This window comes from Bidens hawaiensis, unplaced genomic scaffold (assembly GCF_021521415.1).
Source record: "Bidens hawaiensis isolate Kalapana, Puna unplaced genomic scaffold, B.hawaiensis_p1.1 tig00030794_1, whole genome shotgun sequence".
In the NCBI taxonomy this organism is placed as follows: domain Eukaryota; kingdom Viridiplantae; phylum Streptophyta; class Magnoliopsida; order Asterales; family Asteraceae; genus Bidens; species Bidens hawaiensis.
In genome coordinates this window covers 92,397-119,338 of record NW_027495149.1, presented here as the reverse complement: position 1 = coordinate 119,338, position 26,942 = coordinate 92,397, and the positions used below count along the sequence as shown (strand labels likewise).

The following is a 26,942-nucleotide window of genomic DNA, read 5'->3' as shown; positions in this document are numbered from 1 at the left end:
GTTTAAAAAACCTAAGGCTCGGGCTTAACAAATAAATGAGCTTCTACTGAGGTTCGGGCTCGACAGATAGATAAATGATACAAGGTGAAACTTATTAGTCTATAAAAACTAGACCAAGTCTAAAACAACCTTCATTTATAAAAAGCTACTGATTCGACATTTTAAAAGGGAATATGATCTTCACACACCACATTTCTCATATACAGCTTGTATTGGGCAATACGATCGTATATGACCTGAAAAAGTTGTATTTTGTGTCATTTCAGTACACTTGTCAGTCATGCGTTGTCTACTACCCGTATAACCATATACATCCCTTTTAGGAGTGAAACATAACAAACAAGAACCAACTCCAGCCTCTCTCCACCAATAGACGTGCAAAAAAAACTCGAAACCGGAACCGGACCCGAAATAAAAACCCGGAACCGGTTGTTTATTATCCGGGTTTTTAATACCCGAACCCGTACCCAACCCTACCCTTAGGGTACGGATAGGGTATTCATTTTGGCACAAAAACCCGAACCCGAACCGGACCCGATTTGTACCCGGTAATACCCGAAAACTCAAACCGGTTCTATACCCGGAATCGGGTTTTTCCAATACCCGAAACCAGGTATTTCAAATACCCGATGTATACTCGAAGAATACCTTAAAAATACCCAAAAAATACCCCTAAAAAGTGCAAACTTTTAAAAAATTCAATCTATACCCGAAAAATATCCGGAAAAAACCCCGAGAAAACCCGTAAATAGGGTTTTTTTCAATACCCGATAATAGAGTATTCAAATACCCGGGTTTAGAATACCCGGTTCTATACTCGACCCGGACCTGACCCGATTATTTCCAATACTCGGTCATACCCGAACCCGGGGATTTAAAAAACCCGAATTGTGTACCTTTATCCACCAACACTCAAATGGGCTGTGTGCTCATTTTGTTTCTCAAAGGTTACACTGGGCCGGTCTTATATCTTTTTTTAACATTTGTATTGGGCTACCACTTCACACACCCACAAATAATAAGTTTTTATTAATCAGACCGACGTTTGTTTTTCAATCTCCGATTGCAACCGCCGCGCTTCACTCAGCTCCGCCGTGTTCACCAACCACAAGGTAACTTTCACATTTCAATTCTTGTATAATTAATCCACGCTTTATCCCCAATAAACTCATTCAAATTATCACTTCAATAGAATTAGGTTTAATTTCTTTTATGCCTTCAAATTGTCAAATTTTATCATTTTTGTTGTTGTTGTTGTTGCATTTAAGATGTTGTTTGATGAAATTAGTGTCTACTGTAAGGTTATGCTCAAGTGTGGTGATTGCATTTGTTCAAATATCGCGAATTTGGGTTTAAATTATATTTTAGGGTTTTTAGGTTGACATTTTGTTTAGCTTAGCGGCTAATTGAGGTGTTTTTTTATAATGAATGAACGGTGTTGATTCGGCTTGATTCGTTGTTATTATTATTATTATTTAAAGCATATATTTGTGTCTTCCAATTTCATAACCTGTTAACTTCATTTAGGTCAAACTAGATTTACACATTTGCTCGTTTATTAAACTGAATTCAGCTCGATGCGTTTCTTTTTTCCAGATAAGGCGCAATGGCTTTGCTGTTTAAGGTATCATCACTTTCTCTATTTTTTCATTGATGCTAAATTAGGATTTTTCGTATTATACAATTGCTTTATATAATTCATTCATATGGATAATATGTGTATTTTATATGTCAGGATCCGAACAAGATATCTGCATACCGCGACAGAAGGTATCCAGGAACACAAGAGGAATATGAGCATGCTCTCCAAACTTCAACCACTGTCTACATTGGTAACATGTCTTTCTACACTACTGAAGAACAACTTTATGAGCTGTTTTCTCGAGCTGGAGAAATCAAAAAGATTGTTATGGGTTTGGATAAGAACACCAAAACACCTTGTGGCTTCTGCTTTGTCATGTAAGTCAAAACCATAGTTGTCAATAGCGGTGATAGCGGGCGCTATAGCGCGCTACGTTGCGATGCGGCTGTAGGCCGCTATATACTAAATATCGGTCATTTTTTCGTGATTAAGCAGTGTTTAGGGTTTTTTTTATTTTTATATATATTTTTTAATATAAAAAATTGTAGAAACTTATTTTTAGGCTTGTTATTCAACCAAACAGCTGCACCTTCCACACGTTCCACCGTAAAAGCTTATTTTGTGAATATAAACACTAATTATTTGCTTAAAAATTTTCTATTCCTTTATCTCTAGATATGAAATAGTGCTCACTATTTACCGCTATTCGCTACGTAGCATATAGGTGACCCGTCGCCATTTACCGCTATTAGCTATTGTTGTACAATTATGGTCAAAATCTCAAAATCTGTTAAACTTATTTAAATTCTAATCATAGTCAAATAATGTTATTTTTTGGTGTTTATGGTTTTGCAGGTACTACTCTAGGGAAGATACTGAAGATGCTGTGAAATACATAAGTGGGACCATTCTTGATGATCGTCCTATTCGTGTAGATTTTGATTGGGGATTCCAAGATGGAAGGCAATGGGGTCGTGGACGAAGTGGTGGACAGGTGTCACCTGAAACTCATGCTATAATTTTTTTTCTTCATTGTTAAGGTTTTTCACATTTTTGATCCATTTTGATTTATGATTTTGAGCAGGTGAGGGATGAATACCGCACGGATTATGATCCTGATATCCTTTTAAAAGTTTAAATTTTTTATAACTATATAGTGTAGTGTTACATTTTATGATCTTTTTGTTATGAAATAACATGTGACCTCTGTAATATTAGAGATCGATTCCTTGACTAGTCAAACATAGAGGCGGTTATGGGAAATTGGTGCAGAAAGAGTTAGAAGAACAAAGGCAGGTGGTGGATTATGGTGTCGGGTCATTGGGATCTTTTCAGCCGCCTCAGATGAGTCACAACTGTAAGTTCATAACTTTGCTTGTTCAGTTATTTAAATTCATCTTTCATTATATGCATTTGCTGAGTTTCATGTCTTGCAGATGGAAGACATGGAGGTGGTGGTGGTCATGGTGGGTCCCACCGATATGGTAGAGGAGGTGGAGGTGATACATGCATTTCCAGTTTTCATGCCTATATTATCCTTTGCTATTTAAATGCCTTTTAAAGAAAAGATAAGCTGTGTTTTAATCAAGTTTTTTCACAAACATTAGATTACCCTCGGAAGAGATACCGTGAAGATGACCGCCGGGGCCCAGATATCCCCAAGAGGAATTCTGAAAATGAACCTAGAAGAAACTCTGATAATGACTCCAGACAGGTAATTATTAATAATGTTTTGTGCTTTCTTAGGCTATGTGTAGTGGGGCTACAAATGGGGGGCAACGGGAGCAAGAACAACCCCCCCCCCCAATCTGTGGCGATAAGTGGAGTGACAAGGGGGTGGGGGCATGTATTTGTCGCCGGGCTTGTGTATGAGGCTGATGACATGGCGATCAAAGATTGGGGGTGGGGCGATTTTTGGGCTACAACACCGCTACCCCGGGCTACATATCGGGCCTCTTGCCACGTGTCTAAAACCCCCCCTATTTTGTAGCCGCTCCACTACACAGCCTTAGTTTTGTGATTGCCCTTTCAAAGAAGATTTAATTTGTTCTTGATAAAAACAGACTTTTTCTTAATAATAAGAATTATATTGTCGTATTTTCAGGAGAGAAATCCACGTTTTCGTGAGCGCGGTGACTCGGATGACGAGGAAGATGACCGGAAACGACATAAGTAAAAGGAATCTGTTCGTTGGTTACTGTCATTCTAGGTTAAGCTGTTGAAACATTTCATGTATGTACAATATCGTTGAGATCTATTTCTCATATCAATAGTTTGAAATTTCTAGGGAGAGAATGAATTCTTTTTATTTTGTTGCAATCTATGCTTCTACTCTAGTCTTGGGTTGGGTTCATGGGTTCATATACTTGATTGGAGGTGTCATGGGCTCATTTTCTATTTTGGTGGATTGATCGATTTATATAACTATTTGCATATGGTTTTTAAGTTGGTTAACCATAGTGTTCGAAGGTTGCCAATCGTGTCAAGTTGGTGGGCTTTGGGTTCACGAGTCGAATTGTTTAACCGAACGCAACCCATATTTTTTATCCGCTTATCTAAATTTGTCAAACGAGTTGATGGGTTGGACATGTTTAATTAAATGGTTGAGCTAGTCAATCAAAAAACATGTTTAGTACTTGCTTGGTTGAGTCAGAATTTGTCACGCTTACGTCCTATGTCTGATCCACATGTTTGTCCAGGTTTTGGGGAATAATTAGGACTTAAATGTCTTGATATAGTTAATTTTAAGTTTAAACAAACAAATCTAAGATGGGGTAAGCATTTTCATCACTCTTGGTTTGACTTTAACCAAAACAGTCCACCTTTCTAAGAAAAACAACTTGGTCAAATAACTCTCTTGAAGCTAGAGTTAACATAACAATATGACAATGCCAACCTGTAATGTTGCTTTGGTGTTTGCATGAGAAAACAAACTTAATATGCATCAAAGGATAAATATTGTCGTATCATGACATTTTCTACACACCTTGTCACATGGTTCAAGCTGAACCCTTCAAAGGTTTAATAATATCTTATATTTTGGTCAATCATCCCAGGAGTTTCAATAAAATGTAAGCGTGACAAGTATGTATGAAATGGTCTAAGGTTTGGCTCGTTGTTTTGGTCAAAACTAATATCATAGAAGTTGTGTCATGCATAATTATTAGCTCTTTTTTTTAAGCAACATGGAGTAAATTATCATGTCTTAAATCTCATTGTTAGGTGTTGTATATTATATAATATTTCTTACTAGCATATATCTAATACTTTGTTTAATCAAAGACTTTTCAATTTCAAACAAAGCGCCAGTCTAACGGATTGAAACACTTTTTTTAGAGCATTTTCCGTCAGGATCTATATCTCTATAATTACACTAAAAAGTGAAAGTCACTACATTTTCTCTCTTCTGTTTAATTAAATAATAACTTTTTTATACTTTTATCATTATATTTTATTTACTACTTTCACTCACTAATTACTTTTAAATAACATTAAAAAGTTATAGATGATGAACAATGTTTCTTCAAATTTACTCATCAACAAAAGTTTCTTTATTTCCTCAACTCACGATCACTTACAACTACTTTATATAATATAGAGAATCTACTCATAAAACTATAAAGGATATGCTGAGAAGTTGAAAATGATGATAAGTTATTAATTTTATGACATATTATAATTTCTTTTCTATCTACCTCGTATATTTTTTTACTAAAACAAACAAAAGAAAAGGTCGAAGGATGAATTATGGCAAACGACGTGGGCTTTCTAGCGTAATCAAACAATATGAATGACATATTTTATGTCTGATTTTTACCATTTCCATGAAGAAGTTTTCTATGCATAATGTTCTTTTATTTGTTACGCGCCAAATTCTGAAAAGAAAGAAAAAACAAATGTAACTGTTCCGCGTAACTATAGGATGCATGGCAATGATGACATTTAAAATATTAATATTAAAATAATATAGACTATATTAACTTTGACGTTTACGTAGGCATCTGGTGATGCTTGGGTTTAGTCACGGGGTGATCGAAGTCACGGACTCAAAAATTTCCAGGACGATGATTCGGTTCGTGTTGGTGATTCGGGCTGGGTCGGTGATTCGGGTCCGGTCAGATCAAACAATATGACATATATATATCTAATTTTTCTTCATTTATTCAAACAATTGTTCTTACAATAAAAAAAACAAAAACAAATTAGTTTTTTAACCAACAAAGACCTAAAATATTCATGATGATACGAGAGGAAGGGTGAGTAGAGATAAAAAAATTTGGTATTGATACCGGTAGCTGTACCGAAATTGGTACAGATTTGGTACCGTCGGTACCGAATAGATACCAAAGTTTTGAATTTTGGTACCGGTATATCTCAAATTTTACTTTCAATACTTGTATCGAACTGAATATTTTGGTATAGGTACCGTCACCGGTACCGTAGTGATCTCATCCCTAAGGGTGAATACCTAGAAGAAGAATTGCTAAGACCTAAAATATTTATAAAAACAAATCTTTTACTATTTGACTACTATTTTGTAACTTTTATTTATGAATATTGCGAGGTTTAAGAAAAAAAAACAAACGATGGGGGTATTATATTTAAAAAAAATCAATAGTGACCGGCCTGTAGTATTTTGGAATTAGAGAAAAATCGTGAAATTTACTCTACTGACGGAGAAAACGGCAGTGGCCGGGGCCACCCCCGGTCCTCACATAGCTTCGCCCCTGGGCATCCCATACTGTAAACGTATGCCACCAAAGGATATTCATTATTTCATTAAACTGAATTGAGTTACAAGTTCGGTGTTAAGTTGAAATTTTAAATCGGTTTTCATTTTCATAAAATCTAAATTTTGTTCCAACTGACTAAACTGAATAAAAAACAACGTGTATTTTTAAGTTTTGTCACCAATAAATATACAATTTTAGTTTAATCTTATATAGTCTAACATGATACCTATACAAATAATAATAAAAAAAAACATTATTATTTGGTTTATTTGGGTGAAACCATATCGAAAACTGAATTGAAATTCGGTTTCAAACTGCATCTCTATGAAGAATACTCGAAACTCCAGGGAGGTTCCGAGAGGAACTATGAAACGATATAAATGTAATTAAACTACAAGGAGCCTTAAGTTGGATCATTGTACAAATACTCAATGCTCCTTCATGCCAAGTGCCCATGTCCAAAACCATAACATAAGAAAAGGCCTAGAAGCATACATATTATTGCTACAACAACTAGACTTACGTATCAAAGTCATCACATGATAACAATAATACATGAAGACATGAAGTCTTTCAAAGTTGACCGACTAAAAAAAGAAATGCAAACACATTTACTCGATGAGAAAGAATAACAAACTCCCAAAATGAACATAAATCATGCCGAAATGTACATCACATATGACTAATATGAGTAAGGAACCACAACTTTCGTATTTTGTATCATTGCAACATAGGTAGGTGTCGACAAAAATATTTTTCTCGAGTTTTGCCCGTCACTCCTGGTCTCTTTTAGACATGGCACCACATGATATCAACAATACATAAGTCTTTCATAGGTGACCGACTAAAAAAAGAAACATAAACACATTTATACGATGAGAAAGAATAACAAACTCCCAGTGAACACAAACCATGCCGAAATGAACAAGTCACGTATGACTAATATGAGTAAGGAACCACAACTTTCGTATTTTGTATCCTTGCAAGTTGCACCATAGGTAGGTGTTAAAGGGGTATTATCGGCTCAGTTTAATGAGTTGTCGACAAACATATTTGTGTTGAGTTTTACCCATCACTCCTTGCCTCTTTTAGACAAGACACCAATTGTTTAGTGTCGGTTGTTGTTCATTGGCGTTGGGAATTTCATGCCCATGATCGTAAGTAGTCATTGACTATGCTTTTAGTGATCATGATTTCAATTGACCACATACATATAAGTGTCTAAGTTAGCATCAATAATTGGTGCGTTGTCATAAAAATATCTGTCATGAATGATTTTTTTAAGAATATCCACAACAACAAAATTCAACAAACGGACATATAAACGTTGTATTATAATATTTCAAATTTTTTCTTAAAAACCCACACTTTTTCAACAACAAGCCTTCACGTACCATATTAAATATATTATAATTATATATGTAAATAAAAGATCTAATACAATAATCTGTTATCGTACATTACGTACACAACATCCTTATCCCTTGATTTCAAAGACAAGCTAACCCTAAAATCACAACAACGCGATTTGTTCGATGTCCGCCGCCTCTGCCGTCCCGTGAAAGTCCACCATCCACCGTCGCAACCATTATCTACCTTCGTGAGCCTCGTCCTCTTCTACCGCGACCATCGATGACTCTCTTATCGTTGTTCACAAGTTTGTATATTTTAGCAATTGATCAATTAACCAACTAAAATTGAAATTGCTGAAGCCAATTGATCAATTAACATAGAAACTGATCCAATTAATCATCAATTTATCCAAACAAACAAATATGGATCTTCAATCGAATCAATTTTTGACTTGAGCATAATAAAGTTTTAACCTTGAAAGTATTAGGTTTTAAGCTTGAACGTTTTAAGTTTTAACCTTGAAAATATAAGGCTTGAACGTTTTAAGTTTTAACCTTGAAAATATCAGGTTCTAAGCTTGAACAATTTAGGTTTTAACCTTGAATGTTTTAGATTTTAACCTTGAACGTTTTAGGTTTTGGAAATTGACTTGAACGTTTTTGCTTTTTTAACCCTTAACTTGTTTGCGTACGTAATGTACGTTAAATCACCCCTATATATTTGTTCTTCCTTCTTACTTCAATTTTAATTTGTGTTGCTCCAAACTTTTTTAAACGAATCTACTTCGTAGACAATCTTTTTAATTTTACTCACACTTACCTTTTTTTTTAACGAACAACTAACTAACGCTGGGTACTTTGTACGCGGCCCCATTGGCTAAAGTTAGCCCAAGCCGGCACGAGTCCGGACGTACGGAGCCCCTAACGGTCCACCATTGAAGGATTCTACGGATAAAACCCGACCCCCACGCCCGCTAAACAACACGACAACAAGGAGCCGGTAAAACCGGGTGAGATCAGAACTCGAACCCAGGCAAGCCAGGGCCATTCCTCATATCTCCCATATAAATTGATGATAGTAAGATTTAAACCCCCTACCTCTCACTATTAAAGTGAGTACTCTAACATTGAACCACATCCAATTTATAACACTCACACTTACCTACTTACCGTGTATCTTACTACTCTACTAAATAACTACTACTACATGCCACTTGTCACACTCTCATTAATTCTCATATTTTTTTAACCCATTATCTAAAATATGGATCTTACATGGGTCATTACCCACCTAGTTTATTGTTATTCAATCTTACTATCTTTTATTCTTATATAACCCTAAATACCAAAATTCTCCCAACTCCATCACTATTACCGCCCTTCTCCATGGCCTCCACCATCACCCTTGCCGGCAACGAAATAGCCCCTATCCACGGCGCCACCACCACCACCACCACTACTATCGCCCCTCTCCACGGCCACCACCACGACCACATCCTCTATATATGGATTATAGATTGTTAACATATGTTCCTTTTCGTATCCAAACGTGACGATTCTAATACGAAGCTTATCGTTTTCTTTTCGGTCTTTCTGATTTGATTAGACTAGGTAATGATATGATGATGGATAATAATCATAATATGATTATGTATTTATTATTAGTTTTAATTATTGCTCTATATATTAGTACCTGGTCTAATCCATATCTAGAGGATGATATGATCCGGTAGTTTAGGTTGGCAGTTTCCCATACTGTCATTTGATGTCTCTTTAAGCTTTTTAAAGGTTTATATATTTATGCTTCTAATTAAAAAGTAATCTGATATCATATATGTATATACAATTTGTATTGTGCTGTATTTGTTTCTTTTTTAAGAAAATGTTAACCATAACTTAGTTGTCTTACATATTCATTTATATGTATGTATATAATTTATTTTCAAAGGTTTTTATTATTTCATAGCTTTACACATTCTGGTTTGTTTTTCATATGTTTATTAGTTTGAATTTTTTGACATAATGTGTTTAATTGTTACTTGGCAAATAAATTATATTATTTGAACATGGTGTATTAATAATGACTTTCTATCATGATGCAGCTTGCACCATTGACCCAACGAAAAAGAAGAAAAACAAGGTGGTTATTCAAGATCCTCGAGAAGATTCTGTTGAACAGTTGTATGAGAAAACCGATAGCTTCTCTGGTAAGTGAAACAATCTTACCAATTTTCTTTTCATAATTCTTTTGAAGTTATGCCATATGTTTTACCTTTTGATAATCCAAATTTGGCATGGAGTCTCTTAAACTCTTGAGCCTACATTTACTGGTTTGAAAAAGAAAAAGAAGAAACATGTTAGTTATAAATTTATACAGTTATACATTCACTCCACAGTCCACATTGTACCCTTTACTACATGAAGAGGTATGTACCCGCCTCAACACCGAGCAAGGCGGGTCAACCCACAAGATATAGACAAGAGGCTTGAAATCAAGACATTACGAAGGCACAAAGCCAAAACCTATGCGCATGGCGCATATCACATATGCTCATGCATCACATGCTCAGGCATCATATGCCCAGGCACCACACATGCTCAGGCATCATATGCCCAGGCACCACAGATGCCCAGGCATCATATATGCTCACGCATCACATATGCTCACGCATATCACATATGCGCGTGGCGCATCAGCGCGCGGCGCATATCACATGCTCGTGCATATCACATCTGCGCATGAAACATCTGCGCGTGAGAATAAAGAGAAGACCTCGCGCATCCTCAGGATTGGCGCATATCACACATGCACATAATCAACCTCGTCCTTATCCAAATCAGGATTAGGGCAACCTTGATTGTGCACGTCAGACAACCTTCTAGAAGGTATCTTTTTAAGGAATAAGAATATGCTGATGTCGACAGCTGCCAATGAAAGGTGGACAACTCAGCATAAACCATGTGCTTCCACGTGATTATAACCAATGAAAAAGCACCAGGTGTCCCCAAGGACACGTGGCGCAAAGCAATTGGAGGAGGCCAGCAAGGCCCTGATTAGGTCTAAGCCCAATCAGTGGAAACCCTAGCACTATAAATACCACATCAACTCCACAAGGAGGGATCATCCAATATCATCTGATAACATCCAATTACAGAGTATTCAGCTATTAAGCAATACACTCCAAATTCCTTACTCTCACATATTATTATCTTCTCCCACAAATACTTATTCTCACACCGGAGGGTTACCCCAAAGAGGACCCCTCTGTCCCTTTCTGAGGGGTAAGTTTACGGTGCTGTTCATTTTGTAGGTGGAAGAACCCAGATCCAAGAGAAACCATCGGTGAAATAGCATAATCACACCCGAGGAAAGTAGATCGTCTACCAGTGAGTCGATCCACGTTTCTTCATTGGCGCCATCCGTGGGAACCAGTGAGTCGATCCACGTTTCAATCAACAGGTTCCTAGCGAACCATGCAAGTAAATCTACCCCGTTTGTCAACACATTGAGGAATTGCTTAAAGAAAAGCCAATTCAAATGGACTCCTGAGGCCGAGCAAGCTTTCAGTGAGATAAAAGAATGTTTGATAAATCTGCCCGCGCTCACAGCTCCACTACCTGGTGAAACTTTGACATTGTACTTATCAGCAGGAGAGCGCGCCATCGGCGCAGTATTGTTGGTGGATCGCAAGGGAATCCAAACGCCAATATACTATGTGAGTCGGGTGCTGACAGATCCTGAGACGCGCTACTCCATCATGGAAAAGTTAGTTTTGTCACTAACACACGCGTCGCGCAAGCTTCATAGATATTTCAATGGTCATCCCATTGAAGTTCTAACTGGTTACAACATCCAGCAAGTCTTGCGGCGTCCCGCGCTCTCAGGAAGGCTGACAAAGTGGGCGCTGGAATTAGGTGAGCACACGATCGCCTATAAGCCCCGTCCAGCAATAAAGGGACAAGTCTTGGCTGATTTCGTTGCCGAACTCCCCGAAGGAAAAATTGAAGAGGCTCAGCGCGAGGTAGACCCTCCGCGAGCCAATGATGAAGAAAATGTGTGGAGATTATTCACCGACGGAGCTTCAAACAACGAAGGATCCGGCGCAGGCCTCAAGCTGGTGGATCCAGAGAATCAGGAATATACTTACGCCATCAGGTTGGACTTCAAGAGCACCAACAATGAGGCTGAGTATGAAGCCCTGCTGGCTGGCCTGCACATCGCGCACAAATTCGGAGTTAAAAAGCTGGAGGCTCATGTTGATTCATACTTGGTAGCAGCACAGGTCAATGGCCTTTATGATGCCAAGGAGAACACCATGCCTCTGTATCTAGAGCAGGCGAAAAAGCTCATCGAGCAATTTGACTGCTTCAGAATCATTCATATCCCGCGCAGCGAAAACAAGTCTACTGACGCGCTGAGCAAGATGGCATCGACCAGCTTCGATCACTTTGGCAAAGATGTCAGGGTGGAAGTAATGAGCAACCCGTCGGTGGGAGCGAAGTCTGTCCTTGTAACTCATACAACCCCTTCGTCATGGATAACTCCAATAATGGAATTCTTGAAGGAGGGAACAGTACCAGACGATCGCGCACAGGCAAGGAAGATAAGACACAAGTCGCAAAACTATGAACTGCTTGATGGTACATTATATCGACGCTCTTATCTTGGACCGCTCATGAAATGCCTAGATGCTGAGGAAGCAAGCTATGTGATCAGAGAGATACACGAAGGAATCTGTGGAATACATGCTGGCCCGCGCATGGTGGTTGCCAAGGCAATGAACGCAGGTTACTATTGGCCAGGCATGTATTTGGACGCTTTAAAAGTGATCCAAAAATGCAAAGCATGTCAGAGCTATGCGCCAAACACCATGCGGCCAAAGAACAACTTGATTCCGGTGACCTCTGCATGGCCTTTCCACAAATGGGCAATCGATATTGTGGGTCCCCTACCGCAAGCGCAAGGACGAGTAAAATTTTTGGTAGTGGCGGTAGACTATTTCACGAAATGGGTCGAAGCCAAGCCACTAGCAAAAATCACAGCCGAGGCGATGAAGCAGTTTATCTGGAGCCACATCATATGCCGTTTTGGCTTGCCCATGGAAATTGTGAGCGATAATGGCAAACAATTCACTGACAGGAAGATATCAAACTGGCTCAAGGAATTGCGCATCAACCAAATCTTCACTTCGGTATACCACCCTCAGGGGAATGGCCAAGTGGAGCGCGCGAATCAAAGCTTGTTAAATGGGCTGAAGAAAAGGTTGGAGGGAGAATCCCATTCTTGGGTCGAAGAGCTACCTAATGTCCTGTGGGCACACAGGACATTAAGCAAAACCAGCAATGGTGAATCCCCGTTCAGCCTAACCTATGGAACGGAGGCAATGATTCCAGCAGAAATTGGATGCCCATCCCATAGAGTGCTCATGATGAGCAAGATTGATAACGAGCGCGAAAGAAGGTTGGATCTCAACTTACTTGAAGGGCGCAGAGAGGCGGCTATCATCAGTGAAGCCAAATACAAGAAAAAACTGGAAAAATATTACAACCAGCGTGTGAAAGAATGCCACTTCAAGAAAAATGATTTTGTCCTTCGAAACAATGAAGCTAGCCGCGCAATACCCCCGGGAAAAATGTCCCCCAATTGGGAGGGACCTTATCAAGTCTCGGAAGAATTGGGAAAAGGCGCATACGCTTTAAAAGATTTGAATGGAAAGAAGATCCCGCGCGCATGGAACGCGGCACAGCTTAGAAAATGTTTCATGTAAAAAATGTCAAGTTTGTAATCAAGGCTTTTTAAGCCATTATGAATAATGATACGCGCTATCTTCTCTTAATGTGGATTCTATTACCTTTTGCATACATGTTTCACACTTCCCTTTATTAATTTTGAGCAATATGACAACATTGTATTGACATCAAAATGAAATAAAACGAAGTAAAACATACATGCGCGAGCTTCAAGCTCAAACGCGTTAACGAGTCTTAACTCTAAAACGTCAGGGCCTTAGCCCAATTCTATTATCTTTTGCATACATGTTTCACACTTCCCTTTATTAATTTTGAGCAATATGACAACATTGTATTGACATCAAAACGAAATAAAAACGAAGTAAAACATACATGCGCGAGCTTCAAGCTCAAACGCGTTAACGAGTCTTAACTCTAAAACGTCAGGGCCTTAGCCCAATTCTATTACCTTTTGCATACATATTTCACACTTCCCTTTATTAATTTTGAGCAATATGACAACATTGTATTGACATCAAAACGAAATAAAAACGAAGTAAAACATACATGCGCGAGCTTCAAGCTCAAACGCGTTAACGAGTCTTAACTTTAAAACGTCAGGGCCTTAGCCCAATAATGTGAGCCTTAGCTCAAATCACTCACAACATCCATCCTACATACTGCGCAGCCTGACCATAAAAATACCTAAGCACAACTAAGGCAAAGCAAATGCCAAAACATAGTTGTTAAGGTCTCAGGTCGAGGTCGCGCATGAAATTGTAATGGATATCTGAGTAACACATATTGACACGTAAAGGCTAAAAAACTCATAATTCCATGCGCGATAACGTCGCGCAAAAGAGGAATAATGAAAACGCCAAGGCGCGTGTCAACATAATCAAGATATGGCAAAATCACTTACAATATGACAAGGATTAAGTATAATAATTTCCTTACAACCTTGTTCTTATTTCAACGTGTAAGCATATCTTATATTCAACATGCAATATAAAGAGATGAATGGGGAATGCGCAAGATGCGAAGAAGGGAAAAACAAAATTTCATTCCAAAGCATTGAAATTTACAAGTATACAAGATGAAAAGATACAAACTACAAATAAAAATAAAAAACATGAAGGGCTTCTCAAGTCTCCACGTCGACGTCAGCCTCTTCATAGTCATCATCATCGCCCTCAGCATCTGGCGCAGCCCGCTCCTCATCTCCAAACTGACCATAGTCAAGTTCTTCGTCTTGAATAGATTCTTCTATCACAATAGTGTCAGGAGCGGATCCTTTGGCCACGCCAGAGCCGCTAGCAACGCCAGCATTCCCCGCGCCATCATCGCCGCCGCCAGCCCCCTCGCACTCGTCAAGTAATTTCTTTAGCGCGCCGAGATCGGGCTGGTCAGCAAGCGCGGATATCTGCAAATCATAAGGAAAAATATGAGTATAAAAGGACTTGGAAAATAAGTCAAGTTTATCTCGTTAAGGTTAAAATACCTGTGCAAGGATGGGAATGGGAGTATTCAAATACTTCTCCCCCATCGCGGCCATGTCCGCGCAGGCAGCGTCGCTCTGATAAGGGTACTCGGATGGGTTCTTCTTCAACATGCCATATTCATAGCCATCCGTAAACCCTTCAGCTCGACCAACCAAGCGCGCGGCAGCGTTGCAGTCCATCACAAGGGCCTGAAACTCGTCTGAGTATTTCATCGCGTAAGCGCAACGAGTCATGCCCTGTGAGATTAGCCATTGGCGATCCTGCGCGAGGGAAGCAACAGACGTCTCGAGGGCAGGAACCTGAGAGTTTAATAACTCAATAGTTTCCTTAGTCTGTTTCAGCTCCTCTTTGTCGGACGCTGCTGCCGCCAAGGTCTCTTCCTTCTCCGCCCGCGCAGCATCAAGTGCTTCCTGGCTAGACGCTGCCGTCGCCAAGGCTTCATCTTTATCGGCCTGCGCGCCCGCCAGCTCCTTCTTCAGGCGGGCAACCTCACTCTCCAGCGATGATTTGTCAGTTATAGACTGGACAAGAGCTTGGTCACGCGCCTCCGCGTCCAGCTCCAAGTCGTGCACTTGGCGTGCGTACTTGGCCGCGTCCGCCTCGGCTGCCTGCAGCTTCTCCCGCGCAGCCTAGAGCTCATGCCCGCGCTTCACAAACGCGGTGTTGGCACTTGCCCTGTTCTCACTGAGCTCTGCTTGGAGCTTCTCAGCTCTCTCTCGAGCATCAGAAAGATGCCAAGCAGATACTTTAGCCTCTTGCTTGGCTTCCGCAAGAGCATCACGTACCTTCACGTAATCATAGCGTAGCTCTTGGGAAGCAGCAAAGAAAGCCGACCCAGCAAACAGATGGTCTTTCAGCAAGTCATCGCGAGCGCGGGCCTCCTGAAACCTCCTTTCAGCTGGAGGCACAGAATGAGCCCAGAAGTCCTCACACACACCCATGGATTGAAATTAGCTGTCCTCAGTAATATTCCATCTCGGGCGGTAAATGTGATCGGCTTCCTGCAAACACAAAAAAATTATCTAAGTCATCAAAACACTAAGATGGAAGTCCGCGCAGCGGAGCAAAAACGAACCTATACCTGCGGGGATGAAGCAAAAAAGTCAGCGCCAGGCCCACGAGAAGACTCCGCCACAAAACCTCGTGGCGCGACAGGGCTGGCGCGCCCACTGTCGGGGCCTTCACCTTCAAACTCCTCATCCTCCTCTGAAACAGGCCTCTTCTCCTGCGACCTAGAACCAAAATCAGTCTCGAGAGGAGGGCTGTGCGCAGGAGGAGGTGAGGGAGGTCTCGACGCCGCCAGGTCGGCGCGTAAAACGGCCTCCTGCTCCTTTGTAATCCCGATAAGGGGAGATTCAGCGCTTGCAGGAGCAGGAGCAGAGCCAACGGCGCTGGCACCAGCGCCAGGAGTGCCGCCAGCAGCTTGTGCGCCAGCTACGACTCCTATGAAAAAATCAACAAAAAGAAATGGTTCATGACTTGATCTAAAATAAAAAAGTCAGAAAATACAAGCACAATACGTACCTTGGCGCAACTCCGTTCGCGAGGCAAACATCGCCATGAAGTCCATTCTACCCTTTTTCGAGGGTAAAACAGGGGACTTCGAAGCGACCTCCGGCGCAGCCTCGGCATCTTGTTGCGCTGTCGCCGGCTCTACAAGCATTTGAGTGAGCAAAGATCCATTAGTAATTCTATCAGAATCGCGCTCATAGAACCATGAAGGATAAGCAAGGTAAACCTGTCGAAGGCGCAACGCCGCTCCCCTTTTCCACCGCGCGAAGGGAGGAGGTAGTAGCACCATACCTCGTGTGGACAGGAGGTCTGCCCACTTTTTGAGGCAGGGAAGACAAGGAAAACTTGGTGGTAAACACCTGGGTTTTCTCAAGTCCCTTCGCCTGAGTAGAAGGATCCTGAGCAACAGGGGCAACATCTTTTTTCTGTTTCTTACTGGCCCCTGCGCCAGTTTTCCCCTTAGCTTTACGCTTTAGTTGGGGCGCCTCCTCCTCCTCCTCCTCTTCCGCGAGCTCCAGCTCGTAGTTTTCAAGCGCATCTACAATACGTGCAACAGAAATGTTAGCCAAATTTGGTATTATAAAAAAAAAAAAAATGCATAAGTACAAAGGCTTACCAGGCGCATCGCTGTCAAAGACAAATCCCAGATCAACAGGGATGAACATGTCATCAAAGCGATCGGGGAAGCCAACCTCCCCAGCGCCCAGCGCGACGGAGCCACCCTCCATATGTTCATCATAGGCGGCGTGGACATACTCCTTGCTGACTGCACAAAACAAATCAAATGATATCAGCAAAAAGATAAGTATTCGCGCAGAAGTAATGCAATGAGATCAACTTACACAAGCCGTCAACTTGGATCACGGGCTCAGTCGCGCTGTCAGCCCACCTCCTGCTCATACCCACCCCCACCAGCGCCTCCTCACAAATTTTCTTGGCGGGGGATGGTTCGGCGGTCAACTTTTTAACCCAGGCGCCAGTTGGGTTCTTGAAGACACCCACATCCGCAGGCGCAGAAGAGATCGCGCGCATGGTCATGCGGATGGGGATCACACCAGCCCTGATGTAAAAAAACCTCTCAGACCAGTCATGAAGGCTCTTGAATGAAACAGTTGAGCACTTCACCTTCTGACTGCGAGGAATAAAAGAGAACCAAGAGTCTTGGATCTTGGGCTTGTAAAAAAACTGAAAGCGCCGAGGGGTGGGCTCCTCGCGCTGAGATTTGCACATGAACTCAAAATGAGTCATGCGCACAAGTCCAAACGGATGGACTTGGGATATATGAATCCCATAGAACCTAAGCAGCGCACCCACAAACCTTGTCATCGGGAGACGAAGGTTGCAGTGGGTGAAAAAATGGCAGTAAAGGGATATATAGCCGGTAGGCGGGTCCGCCGCCGTTTGCCCGGCCCCAGGCAACATGCAGCCAAACACAGGGAGAAAACCCTGAGAGGCGATAAGGCTGTCAAGATCAGCCTGCCTCAGTTTGCAGGGGATTTCATTCCACCTCTTCACGGCCTTGGTCCTCCCTACCTCCTCCGATGAGGCCTCAGCAGCCTTCTTCCCCTTGCCGGTCTTCTTCAATGTAGACATTACTAACGATTTTCTACGGCAATGGATGGGGGAGATTGTGTTGTCTGAGCTATCAGACATACAACTGTGACAACGAACAAAGGACTATCTGAAGAACAGAGACCTGGAAGCAGAAGACAGCTAATCGGAATAGAAAGAAAGAAAGAAAAGAGCTCAGAATAATAAACAAGAAGATGAAGGATAAAAAACTCTAAGGGCTGGCTTTTATAGGCCCAGGAGAGAGAAATATTGGTGCTGATCGGACTTCACGCGCCCCCACTCGCAGGTGTAAGCCAACGCGAGCGCGACACGTGTCCCTGACACTGTGTGAGGGGACACGAAAAGAAACTCTACAGCTGTTGCCAGAATTCACGCGCCACCACTCGCAGGAACGGACCAACGCGAGCGCGACACGTGTCCCTGACAGCATGTGAGGGGACACGAAAGGCAACTGTAGCACCTCGAGCACACGAAAGGTCTGACACGTCTCCATCACTGGCCCACATCAGCAACAACCAACCACGTACAGGGACGATTCGTTTGCAACCAAAAGGATAGAATTTCGCGCAACGATGAATAATAAGAAGAAAAAGACAAACCCCTACTAAAAGAACAAACTGTTAAGTCTAATATCTATCTTGCCTCGCTCGCGCGAGACAAGACACACATTAGACTGGGGGGGCTTGAAGAGGTATGTACCCGCCTCAACACCGAGCAAGGCGGGTCAACCCACAAGATATAGACAAGAGGCTTGAAATCAAGACATTCCGAAGGCACAAAGCCAAAACCTATGCGCATGGCGCATATCACATACGCTCATGCATCACATGCTCAGGCATCATATGCCCAGGCACCACACATGCTCAGGCATCATATGCCCAGGCACCACAGATGCCCAGGCATCACATATGCTCACGCATCACATATGCTCACGCATATCACATATGCGCGTGGCGCATCAGCGCGCGGCGCATATCACATGCTCGTGCATATCACATCTGCGCATGAAACATCTGCGCGTGAGAATAAAGAGAAGACCCCGCGCATCCTCAGGATTGGCGCATATCACACATGCACATAATCAACCTCGTCCTTATCCAAATCAGGATTAGGGCAACCTTGATTGTGCACGTCAGACAACCTTCCAGAAGGTATCTTTTTAAGGAATAAGAATATGCTGATGTCGACAGCTGCCAATGAAAGGTGGACAACTCAGCATAAACCATGTGCTACCACGTGATTATAACCAATGAAAAAGCACCAGGTGTCCCCAAGGACACGTGGCGCAAAGCAATTGGAGGAGGCCAGCAAGGCCCTGATTAGGTCTAAGCCCAATCAGTGGAAACCCTAGCACTATAAATACCACATCAACTCCACAAGGAGGGATCATCCAATATCATCTGATAACATCCAATTACAGAGTATTCAGCTATTAAGCAATACACTCCAAATTCCTTACTCTCACATATTATTATCTTCTCCCACAAATACTTATTCTCACACCGGAGGGTTACCCCAAAGAGGACCCCTCTGTCCCTTTCTGAGGGGTAAGTTTACGGTGCTGTTCATTTTGTAGGTGGAAGAACCCAGATCCAAGAGAAACCATCGGTGAAATAGCATAATCACACCCGAGGAAAGTAGATCGTCTACCAGTGAGTCGATCCACGTTTCTTCACTACACATCTACAAATGCCTGAATGTGAGCTTTTTTGTGTTCATTTTAGGTTCAGACCGATCTCTTGAATGATGATAATAAAAATGCTGATGAAGATCTATATTTTAATACAGTCGTTTGTTGATTAATTTATTGTTCCCCATAATGTTTTTCTTTTTAATTTTCTTTGAATAACGATTATAGTTTTCGGTTGTTTAGATCCCATTGGAGATGAGTAGGATCGAGAAGGAATTGACTTGCAGTCACAAAAACTTCCATGGGAAGGAATGACCGTGATTACACGTATTAGTTACACAATCTTGTGTTTCAAGAATTTGATGACATGGCTTTTTATAGTTCAACTGCAATATATATTTTTCAGCTTCTGGATCGAGTCTTTCATATCCTTCGTGAAAATAATCTGGAGCTTATTGGAGACAGAAGGAGAATTATCATGAGATCACCGCAAGTTCATGAAGGAAAAAAAACCCATCTTTGTGAACTTTATGGATCTTTGCAAATCATATTTGATCAAGTTGTTACTTTTTCCACTTTAAAATTATCCAGTTAAAAGTAGAAGTGGCAAATGGGCGAGTGTTGCAGATTAGTTATCGAGTAAAAAAAGTAGGTCTAATCGGATCCAGGGACATCCGGTTGATCTAAACACACATTTTTTCGGTTATAACTTAATTGTTTGTTTACCATATATTACTTGCTTGTGGCATGAAAGCAAGGAAACATGGTTTTCTATTGTAATAAGAATCATATATATAATGTTTTCTTTATTTAACAATGTTGGTTATTGCTGACTTTTGTTTGTTTTTTGGGTTCATACTTAAATATCAGCAGCGTTAGCCCTACAGGGAAAACTTCCAGCATTAATACTACTAGCATGTACAAACTAAAACCCAATGAAAACAAAACCAAAAATTTTAAAACCGAACCAAAACCTAAAACTAAAAAAAAAACGAAACCAGTAACCAAAAACTGAAATGAAACCAACCAATATAAGCGAACCTAAAGAAAGTACGAAACCAAAATTTAAACAAAAACTAAAATACAGTGAAATTAAAAATTATCATTACCTCAAAAATTAACACGAAGAGTTAGATTTTCAAAATAATATTAAAAAGAAAACCCAAATAAACTCGCGTAACACGCGGGCTAAAAGCTAGTAAAGTATAAACTATACCTCTCATATTCAAATTAAATTACTACAATTAACACGAGGGGAAGTTTCCTTTGACACATTCAAATTAAATTATATTTTTCTAAATCCTAATGAGCATTTTTAAAACGATTTTAACTAAAAAAAATAACTACCCTCACAACATAGTTTAAGAAATATATTAATTTCTTTATATTGTTATTTTAAAAAATATATAAATTTGTAAAATCATCATTGTGCAATTAAACAAATAGAATCTCCATCATATCGTTATTAACTTATTATTCCACTTGCACATACATGTACAAACAATTTTAAACTAAGATTCCAGTAACAACAAAAAGTCAAGTGAACTTGTTTCGTGGGAGTTGCCGATTAAACGTAAATAAAACCAAACCCATATCACCTTAACTTCTTAACACACTTTCATTGAATATTATTATTATTATTATCAAATCGAAGTTTTATATAATTTACTATAAAACGATTACAATAAAGTGGCAGGCAAACGGGCAACAAGCTGCGCCGCAACCCCCTTTTAAACAGCAAAGCCAATCCTGCTAAAAACGAAGCTTTGGGACCTAGAAGCTGAAGAGGTTCCGTGTACGACGCGCTGAACCCTACTCAAAAATTTCACAGCCTCTGGAGCCAGAAAACCAAATGTATCAAAGGCAAATGGTAGAAAGACATGTTGATTATCTAAACAAGCTTTCTCGTGTTTAACAACTTTGCCCGATTCAGCCTTCAACGCAGCCTGACCCACAACAAACCCACGGTCCCTGAGCCCAACAAGAGGAGACACTCCTGTAAGATCCACACAGGCGTGTTTCCCCCCTGCCCACCCGAACACAAGAATATCAGCTGGTCGTAAAGTAGACCTCCCTTCAATAGGATCCGTGAGAAAGTTAACAGGGGCCTCCTTTTTAGCAGAAATCCCTGCCCGTTTAAGAACATCACACAGAACATCCCTAACCAGATCATGTCTGTATTTAAAGCCAGGCAATTCTTTGCAATGCACCGCATGGTCACCAAAAGAATCCAAACAGACCTTACGACAAATTGGGCAAGGTTCATCCGTCGGGAACATAGGGATCATTAACCGGTACTTAAGGATAGCCCGATACTCCAAACCCGACATACGTTGGCCTAATCCTTCAATGGGGATGGTTTTATTTACGTTCAAAAGAATCCAAACGTACCATGTGGAACCAAGATCAGTTCAAAGGCTAATGGTCCAAAGTCATCTCAGGAGGTCAAACATTATTCTTTGATTCCGTCTATATATCATCTTCATTAATCATTTTTCAATCCCCATTTCTTTATCTTCCATACCCAATTCCCATTAAGATCCACTTACAATAATATTTAAATTTTGTGAAGTTATAAGTTTAAAGTCTAGACAATTATGAAGATTTGTTTCCCATGTTTACAATGCTTCTGTTCAACTTCAGAGGACAAGGTGGTCCATAAGATTGAAAAAGGTTATTACAAGTTTGAAAAAAATGGATTTTTTTTTAAGAATTTGATATGAATATCATGGGTTATTGTTTTCTTGATTTTTAAGGTGTTTTTCAAGAATTTGATAAAAAATGTGAAATACAGGTGGAGAGAGTGGTACAAAATTTAGGTTATTTTCTTACAATGAGCTAAAAGTTGCTAGTGATGGTTTTAGTTCCAAGAATAAAGTTGGAGAGGGAGGATTTGGTGCTGTTTATAAGGTGATTTTTGTAAAAAAAATAAAAAGTATTATTTTTTTATCTGAAATTATAAGAAGAAGTAGAAATTTTGGAAGAATTCTCTGTTTTTTTTTACATTAATGTGCATTGAACAGGGCCAACTAAGAGACGGGACTACCGTGGCGATAAAGGTGTTATCGGTTGAACTCGAGTCAATGAGAGGAGAACGCGAATTCATATCCGAAATTGCTGCATTATGCGATGTACAACACGAGAATCTTGTAAATCTTCATGGGTGTTGTGTTGAAGGAGCTACAAGATGTTTGGTTTATGATTATATGGAAAACAATAGCCTTGCATATCAATTTCTAGGTATTTTTTTCTTTTATTATTTTCATAAAGAAAAATAAGTTTAGTCATGTGGTGATTGTTACTAACTGTCCATTTTTTTTATGTATAGGTGGTGAGCAAACCAGGTACAATTTTGATTGGACAAAGAGAAAAAATGTTATACTTGGAGTTGCTAAAGCATTAGCATATCTTCATGAAGAAAAGAACCCTCATATAGTTCATAGAGATATCAAAGCAAGCAATGTACTATTAGATCACAATTTTAATCCAAAAGTTGCGGATTTCGGTCTTGCAAGATTATTTCAAGAAGACACGTCTCACATTAGTACTCGTGTTGCGGGTACATTGTAAGTCCTAAATAAACATGCTCCTTTTGTCTTGGTTTCTAAAATTCTAATGCAATGTCACTAACATTTTAACACATTAATTCTAGAGGATACATGTCCCCCGAGTATGCAGTTAGCGGACGTTTGACTCGAAAATCTGATGTTTATAGCTTTGGTGTGCTACTTATTGTGATAATAAGCGGACGGTCCGTCGTTGATTTTAATATGGAACATGGAGAGCAATTCTTGGTTGACAAGGTAAGTTCAAACTTAAAACGGTAAAACCTATACAAGAGTGTTCTTGATATGTTTGTATTTTGTAATTTATGCAAATGTGTGAACCCTTGGGTGGGCAAAAGTAAAATTGCACTAATTTTGACGTTATTTTACTAATCACGTGAAAATAACGTTAAAAGTGGCGGAAGGTTAATCAGGCATCATGTGGTGGCGTTGATAGTCGAAAGACAAGGGCACATGCACCAATCAGCCGGTGTCCCGATGATTGAGTGTTATGTGTCTTATGTCCAAGGCTTGATTCAAAACTACTATCGAGCCGGGGGTCTCACCGGAAGCAGCCTCTCTATCCCTATGGGATAGAGGTAAGGCTGTCTACATCTTACCCTCCTCAGACCCTACCATAGCATTGCTATTGGTGGGATATACTGAGTACGATGATGATGATGATGATGATGATGAATTTATGCAAATGTGTTTGTATAGGCATGGGGTATGTATAACTGCAACCAACTAGTAGAGCTTGTGGACCCTTTGTTGTTGAAAGGGGATCATGATGACGATAGGTCAAGAGCCGAAGCCGTGCAGTTCATGAAAGTTGGATTATTATGTGTTCAAGAGGTCACGAAACTTAGACCCCGAATGTCAAGCGTCATCAAAATGTTGACCGGTCACACGAGTGTTGAAGGAGTTAATATTTCACAGCCTGGGTTCTTGGCTGATCTCATGGATGTTAAAATCGATAAGAAAAAGTCGAGTCAAACTTTTTAATGTCTAGATTTGAAACTAACATGTACAAGTTTGTTTATTGATTGATATCTGACAAATTTTCAACAATGATATAGGTTTATTGATGTGTCAAAATAATGTTCATGTCCCAAAAATTATGACAGTAAATGCTGCTGCATAAACAAAGTTATTCATTCCAAAAACAAGAATTGTAAATTAAACCTTGACAGTGGTGACTTGGGTCATAAGCAACTTGACGACTTCTGCTGAAACTTTTGAAGCTTGTTGTTTCAAGTGATTGATCTTTTGAGTCGTCTCTTCATCGAGCCGCTTAACATTCACTCCAGAAAAACCAGTTGACTGTTTATAAATCAATGTACAAAAAATTTTAAATATTAAAAACACCTCATTATCATGGATTTTATCTGAATAACGAACGAGTGTTTATTTAGTTTTATCTTTACCTCTGAGACTGTTTTCTGGTATTCTTTCTCCATTTGGGTGCGATATTTGGCTACTTCTTCATCAGCTTCTCTCTGTGCTTGTTTAAGCCTGTTTGTTTTTGCTGAAAATAAAACAAAGAATGTAAATTGGTGGGGTGTGAATGAGACCGAAAAAAACAAACCATCATAATCGATTCGAAACAAAACCGCCGGTTTGGTTTTATGTTTTTGTATAAACTGAAATTTTGGTTCGGATTCGGTTGTGTACGTAATTGAAACCGAAAAAACCAAACCGAACTCATAGATTTCTAATTCTCATTTTGATATTTAAATAATTTATAATAATTTAATACACAGTTTAACCCAAATATATCAACCTAAATGTATAATAATCAAACAAATTATTAACTAACAAAACAAATTAGGCCTAAGATCATTATTTTCAGCCTAACTTCTTTTTTCGGCCCAAATGGCAAAACCGAACCAAACCCAACTAAAACCGAAAAATACGAAGCTGAATTGTTTTTAAGGATTCTAAAACTGAAATTTCGGTTTTCTGATAGGTTTTAGCCAAAAACCAAACTGACCTGACCCATGTACACCCCTAGAGAATACATGAAAATATGAAAACTATACCAGCTCTTGCAGTATTGACAATTTGTCGAGCTTCTTGTTCTGCAACTAGCAATTGCTGAATTCCACCTTGTCGTCTGTAATCTTCCATACCTGCAAACTGCAAATTGTTTTAAACTCTTTTAGCCCATTCATTTATATTTAGTTGCTATCTACAAACAACAAACGGGTCATGCAACGTAGTTTTGCTATCCAAAAAGGGCCACTGGCCCGACTTGTTGCATTTTGATGTAATGTTTATTTTGCTAATATGAAACAAATTTATAGGTTATAAACATTAATCAAGTTTCAATGATGACATGATTAATGATACAAATCAACAATTTACAAACAAATTTAAATTATGTATATTAAGAGATATCAAATTTGAATCTTACGATTTGAAAATCACTCTGTATATATATCCTTAATTAAAATGGACATCCTCATTAGAATACAATGATGGCAGATTGAATCGATTTCATAGATCAAATTAATAGAAATAAATTGTTAAATGGAAATAATTTATTTAGATTAAAAGTAATAATGAAAACCGTACCTGTTGCTATAGATTGTATAATATAAGAGAGTGATGATGCGATCAAGAGGTGATGGAGAGAGATTAAGATTAAGATTAAGATTAAGATTAAGATTAAGATTAAGATTAAGAGAGGAGGGCTTGGTAATAGGTATGGCCGTTAATATCGTTAACTCTTTCTAGTATATTTACGGTAACACCCCTAAACAATAAACATAATTTACAAGGACATATGATCAAATTTTGTAACAAAGTTTTGCATAATAAATCATTCAATTACAGAAACAAACCATCGCATCCACTATTGGACGTTTTTTGTCGTCTATGTAAAACGTGACACAGATGTGAAGGAGAGAAGTGAGAGAGTATGAAGGGAAGGCGACTTACCTAGCTCAAATTTTAAGCGAGGGGGAGGAGAGTGGTTAAACTTAATTGTGTTATGTATGGGGTGCAAACGAGCCGAGCTAATAGCGAGCTACTTGAGATTGGCTCGTTAAAAAGCTCGATAGTCTAAAAATAAGCTCGTTTAATTAACGAGCACGAGCTTCATTTATTGAGCTCGAGCCAGCTCGCAAGCCTAAACGAGCCTGTCATTTATATATTTTTCAAGCCATTTTTGTGGTAGGAGTGATATATTTTCAGGATTTTTAAACCAACATGTCTATTTTAAATGAATTTAAGCATTATATTTATTTTTGTGCTACTCAATCTCATATGCCGACCTTAAATCTTACAAAATCAAGCGGGGATCCCATAACTTGTCGAGCTATCAAGGCAAATTTGATCTTAGCTTAAATCCTCAAACCGTTAGTTTTACCCGGTCTCTTACTTACAACCCTAGAACCTAGAGGTACATAGAAACCCGGAACCGGACCCGGAAAAGTGTTATACCCGGTTTTTAATACCTGAACCCGTACCCGACCCTGCCCATATGGTACAAACATAGTATGCATTTCAGTACCAAAACCGGTACACGAAATAAGACCCGATTTATACCCGGAAACCAGAATCGGGTTATTCCAATACCCGGAATCGGGTTTTTCAAATACCTTATCTATGCCCGAAATTACCTGTAAAATATCATAAAAATACTTGAAAAATACCCAAAAAAGTGTAGCCCTTAAAAACCCAAACTATACCCGAAAATACATGAAAAAACCCAAAAATAGGATATTTAAATACACGGTTCTATACATGACCCGGATACAGTGCATAGAGTATGGTTTTT

The 26,942-nt window shown here is 39.7% G+C and overlaps 3 protein-coding genes and 1 pseudogene across 3 annotated transcripts; 3 read left to right on the top strand and 1 right to left on the bottom strand.

The window, feature by feature from the left end:
- Positions 1-1,047: 1,047 nt before the first annotated feature.
- On the top strand, positions 1,048-4,044 carry LOC143581039 (nuclear cap-binding protein subunit 2-like). Its single transcript, XM_077063915.1, has 9 exons — positions 1,048-1,112; positions 1,597-1,624; positions 1,736-1,959; positions 2,438-2,576; positions 2,667-2,703; positions 2,829-2,939; positions 3,019-3,081; positions 3,190-3,296; positions 3,687-4,044. Exons 2-9 carry the CDS (start codon positions 1,607-1,609, stop codon positions 3,756-3,758), a joined length of 771 nt encoding a protein of 256 aa, XP_076920030.1. The 5' UTR covers positions 1,048-1,112; positions 1,597-1,606; the 3' UTR covers positions 3,759-4,044.
- Positions 4,045-9,449: 5,405 nt separating this feature from the next.
- LOC143581038 (eukaryotic translation initiation factor 2 subunit beta-like) lies at positions 9,450-20,313 on the top strand (annotated as a pseudogene).
- Positions 20,314-22,210: 1,897 nt separating this feature from the next.
- Positions 22,211-24,291, top strand: LOC143581035 (putative serine/threonine-protein kinase). Its single transcript, XM_077063913.1, has 6 exons — positions 22,211-22,286; positions 22,408-22,523; positions 22,637-22,853; positions 22,942-23,179; positions 23,266-23,416; positions 23,879-24,291. The coding sequence occupies exons 1-6, from the start codon at positions 22,211-22,213 to the stop codon at positions 24,161-24,163; spliced, it is 1,083 nt and encodes a 360-aa protein (XP_076920028.1). The 3' UTR covers positions 24,164-24,291.
- LOC143581036 (V-type proton ATPase subunit G-like) lies at positions 24,211-25,294 on the bottom strand. The gene is made up of 3 exons (XM_077063914.1): positions 25,201-25,294; positions 24,586-24,686; positions 24,211-24,481 (listed from the first exon to the last, which is right to left on the bottom strand). Exons 1-3 carry the CDS (start codon positions 25,286-25,288, stop codon positions 24,338-24,340), a joined length of 333 nt encoding a protein of 110 aa, XP_076920029.1. The 5' UTR covers positions 25,289-25,294; the 3' UTR covers positions 24,211-24,337.
- Positions 25,295-26,942: the final 1,648 nt, after the last annotated feature.

Coding starts and splice junctions, on each gene's coding strand:
- LOC143581035 (XM_077063913.1), top strand. CDS start 22,211: ATGAAGATTTGTTTCCCATGTTTACAATGCTTCTGTTCAACTTCAGAG. Junction 22,287..22,407: donor GGTCCATAAGATTGAAAAAG/GTTATTACAAGT, acceptor TGTGAAATACAG/GTGGAGAGAGTGGTACAAAA. Junction 22,854..22,941: donor CCTTGCATATCAATTTCTAG/GTATTTTTTTCT, acceptor TTTTATGTATAG/GTGGTGAGCAAACCAGGTAC.
- LOC143581039 (XM_077063915.1), top strand. Junction 1,960..2,437: donor TGTGGCTTCTGCTTTGTCAT/GTAAGTCAAAAC, acceptor ATGGTTTTGCAG/GTACTACTCTAGGGAAGATA. Junction 2,577..2,666: donor GTGGACGAAGTGGTGGACAG/GTGTCACCTGAA, acceptor GATTTTGAGCAG/GTGAGGGATGAATACCGCAC.
- LOC143581036 (XM_077063914.1), bottom strand. CDS start 25,288: ATGGAAGATTACAGACGACAAGGTGGAATTCAGCAATTGCTAGTTGCA. Junction 24,687..25,200: donor TGTCAATACTGCAAGAGCTG/GTATAGTTTTCA, acceptor TTTTATTTTCAG/CAAAAACAAACAGGCTTAAA. Junction 24,482..24,585: donor ACCAGAAAACAGTCTCAGAG/GTAAAGATAAAA, acceptor ATTTATAAACAG/TCAACTGGTTTTTCTGGAGT.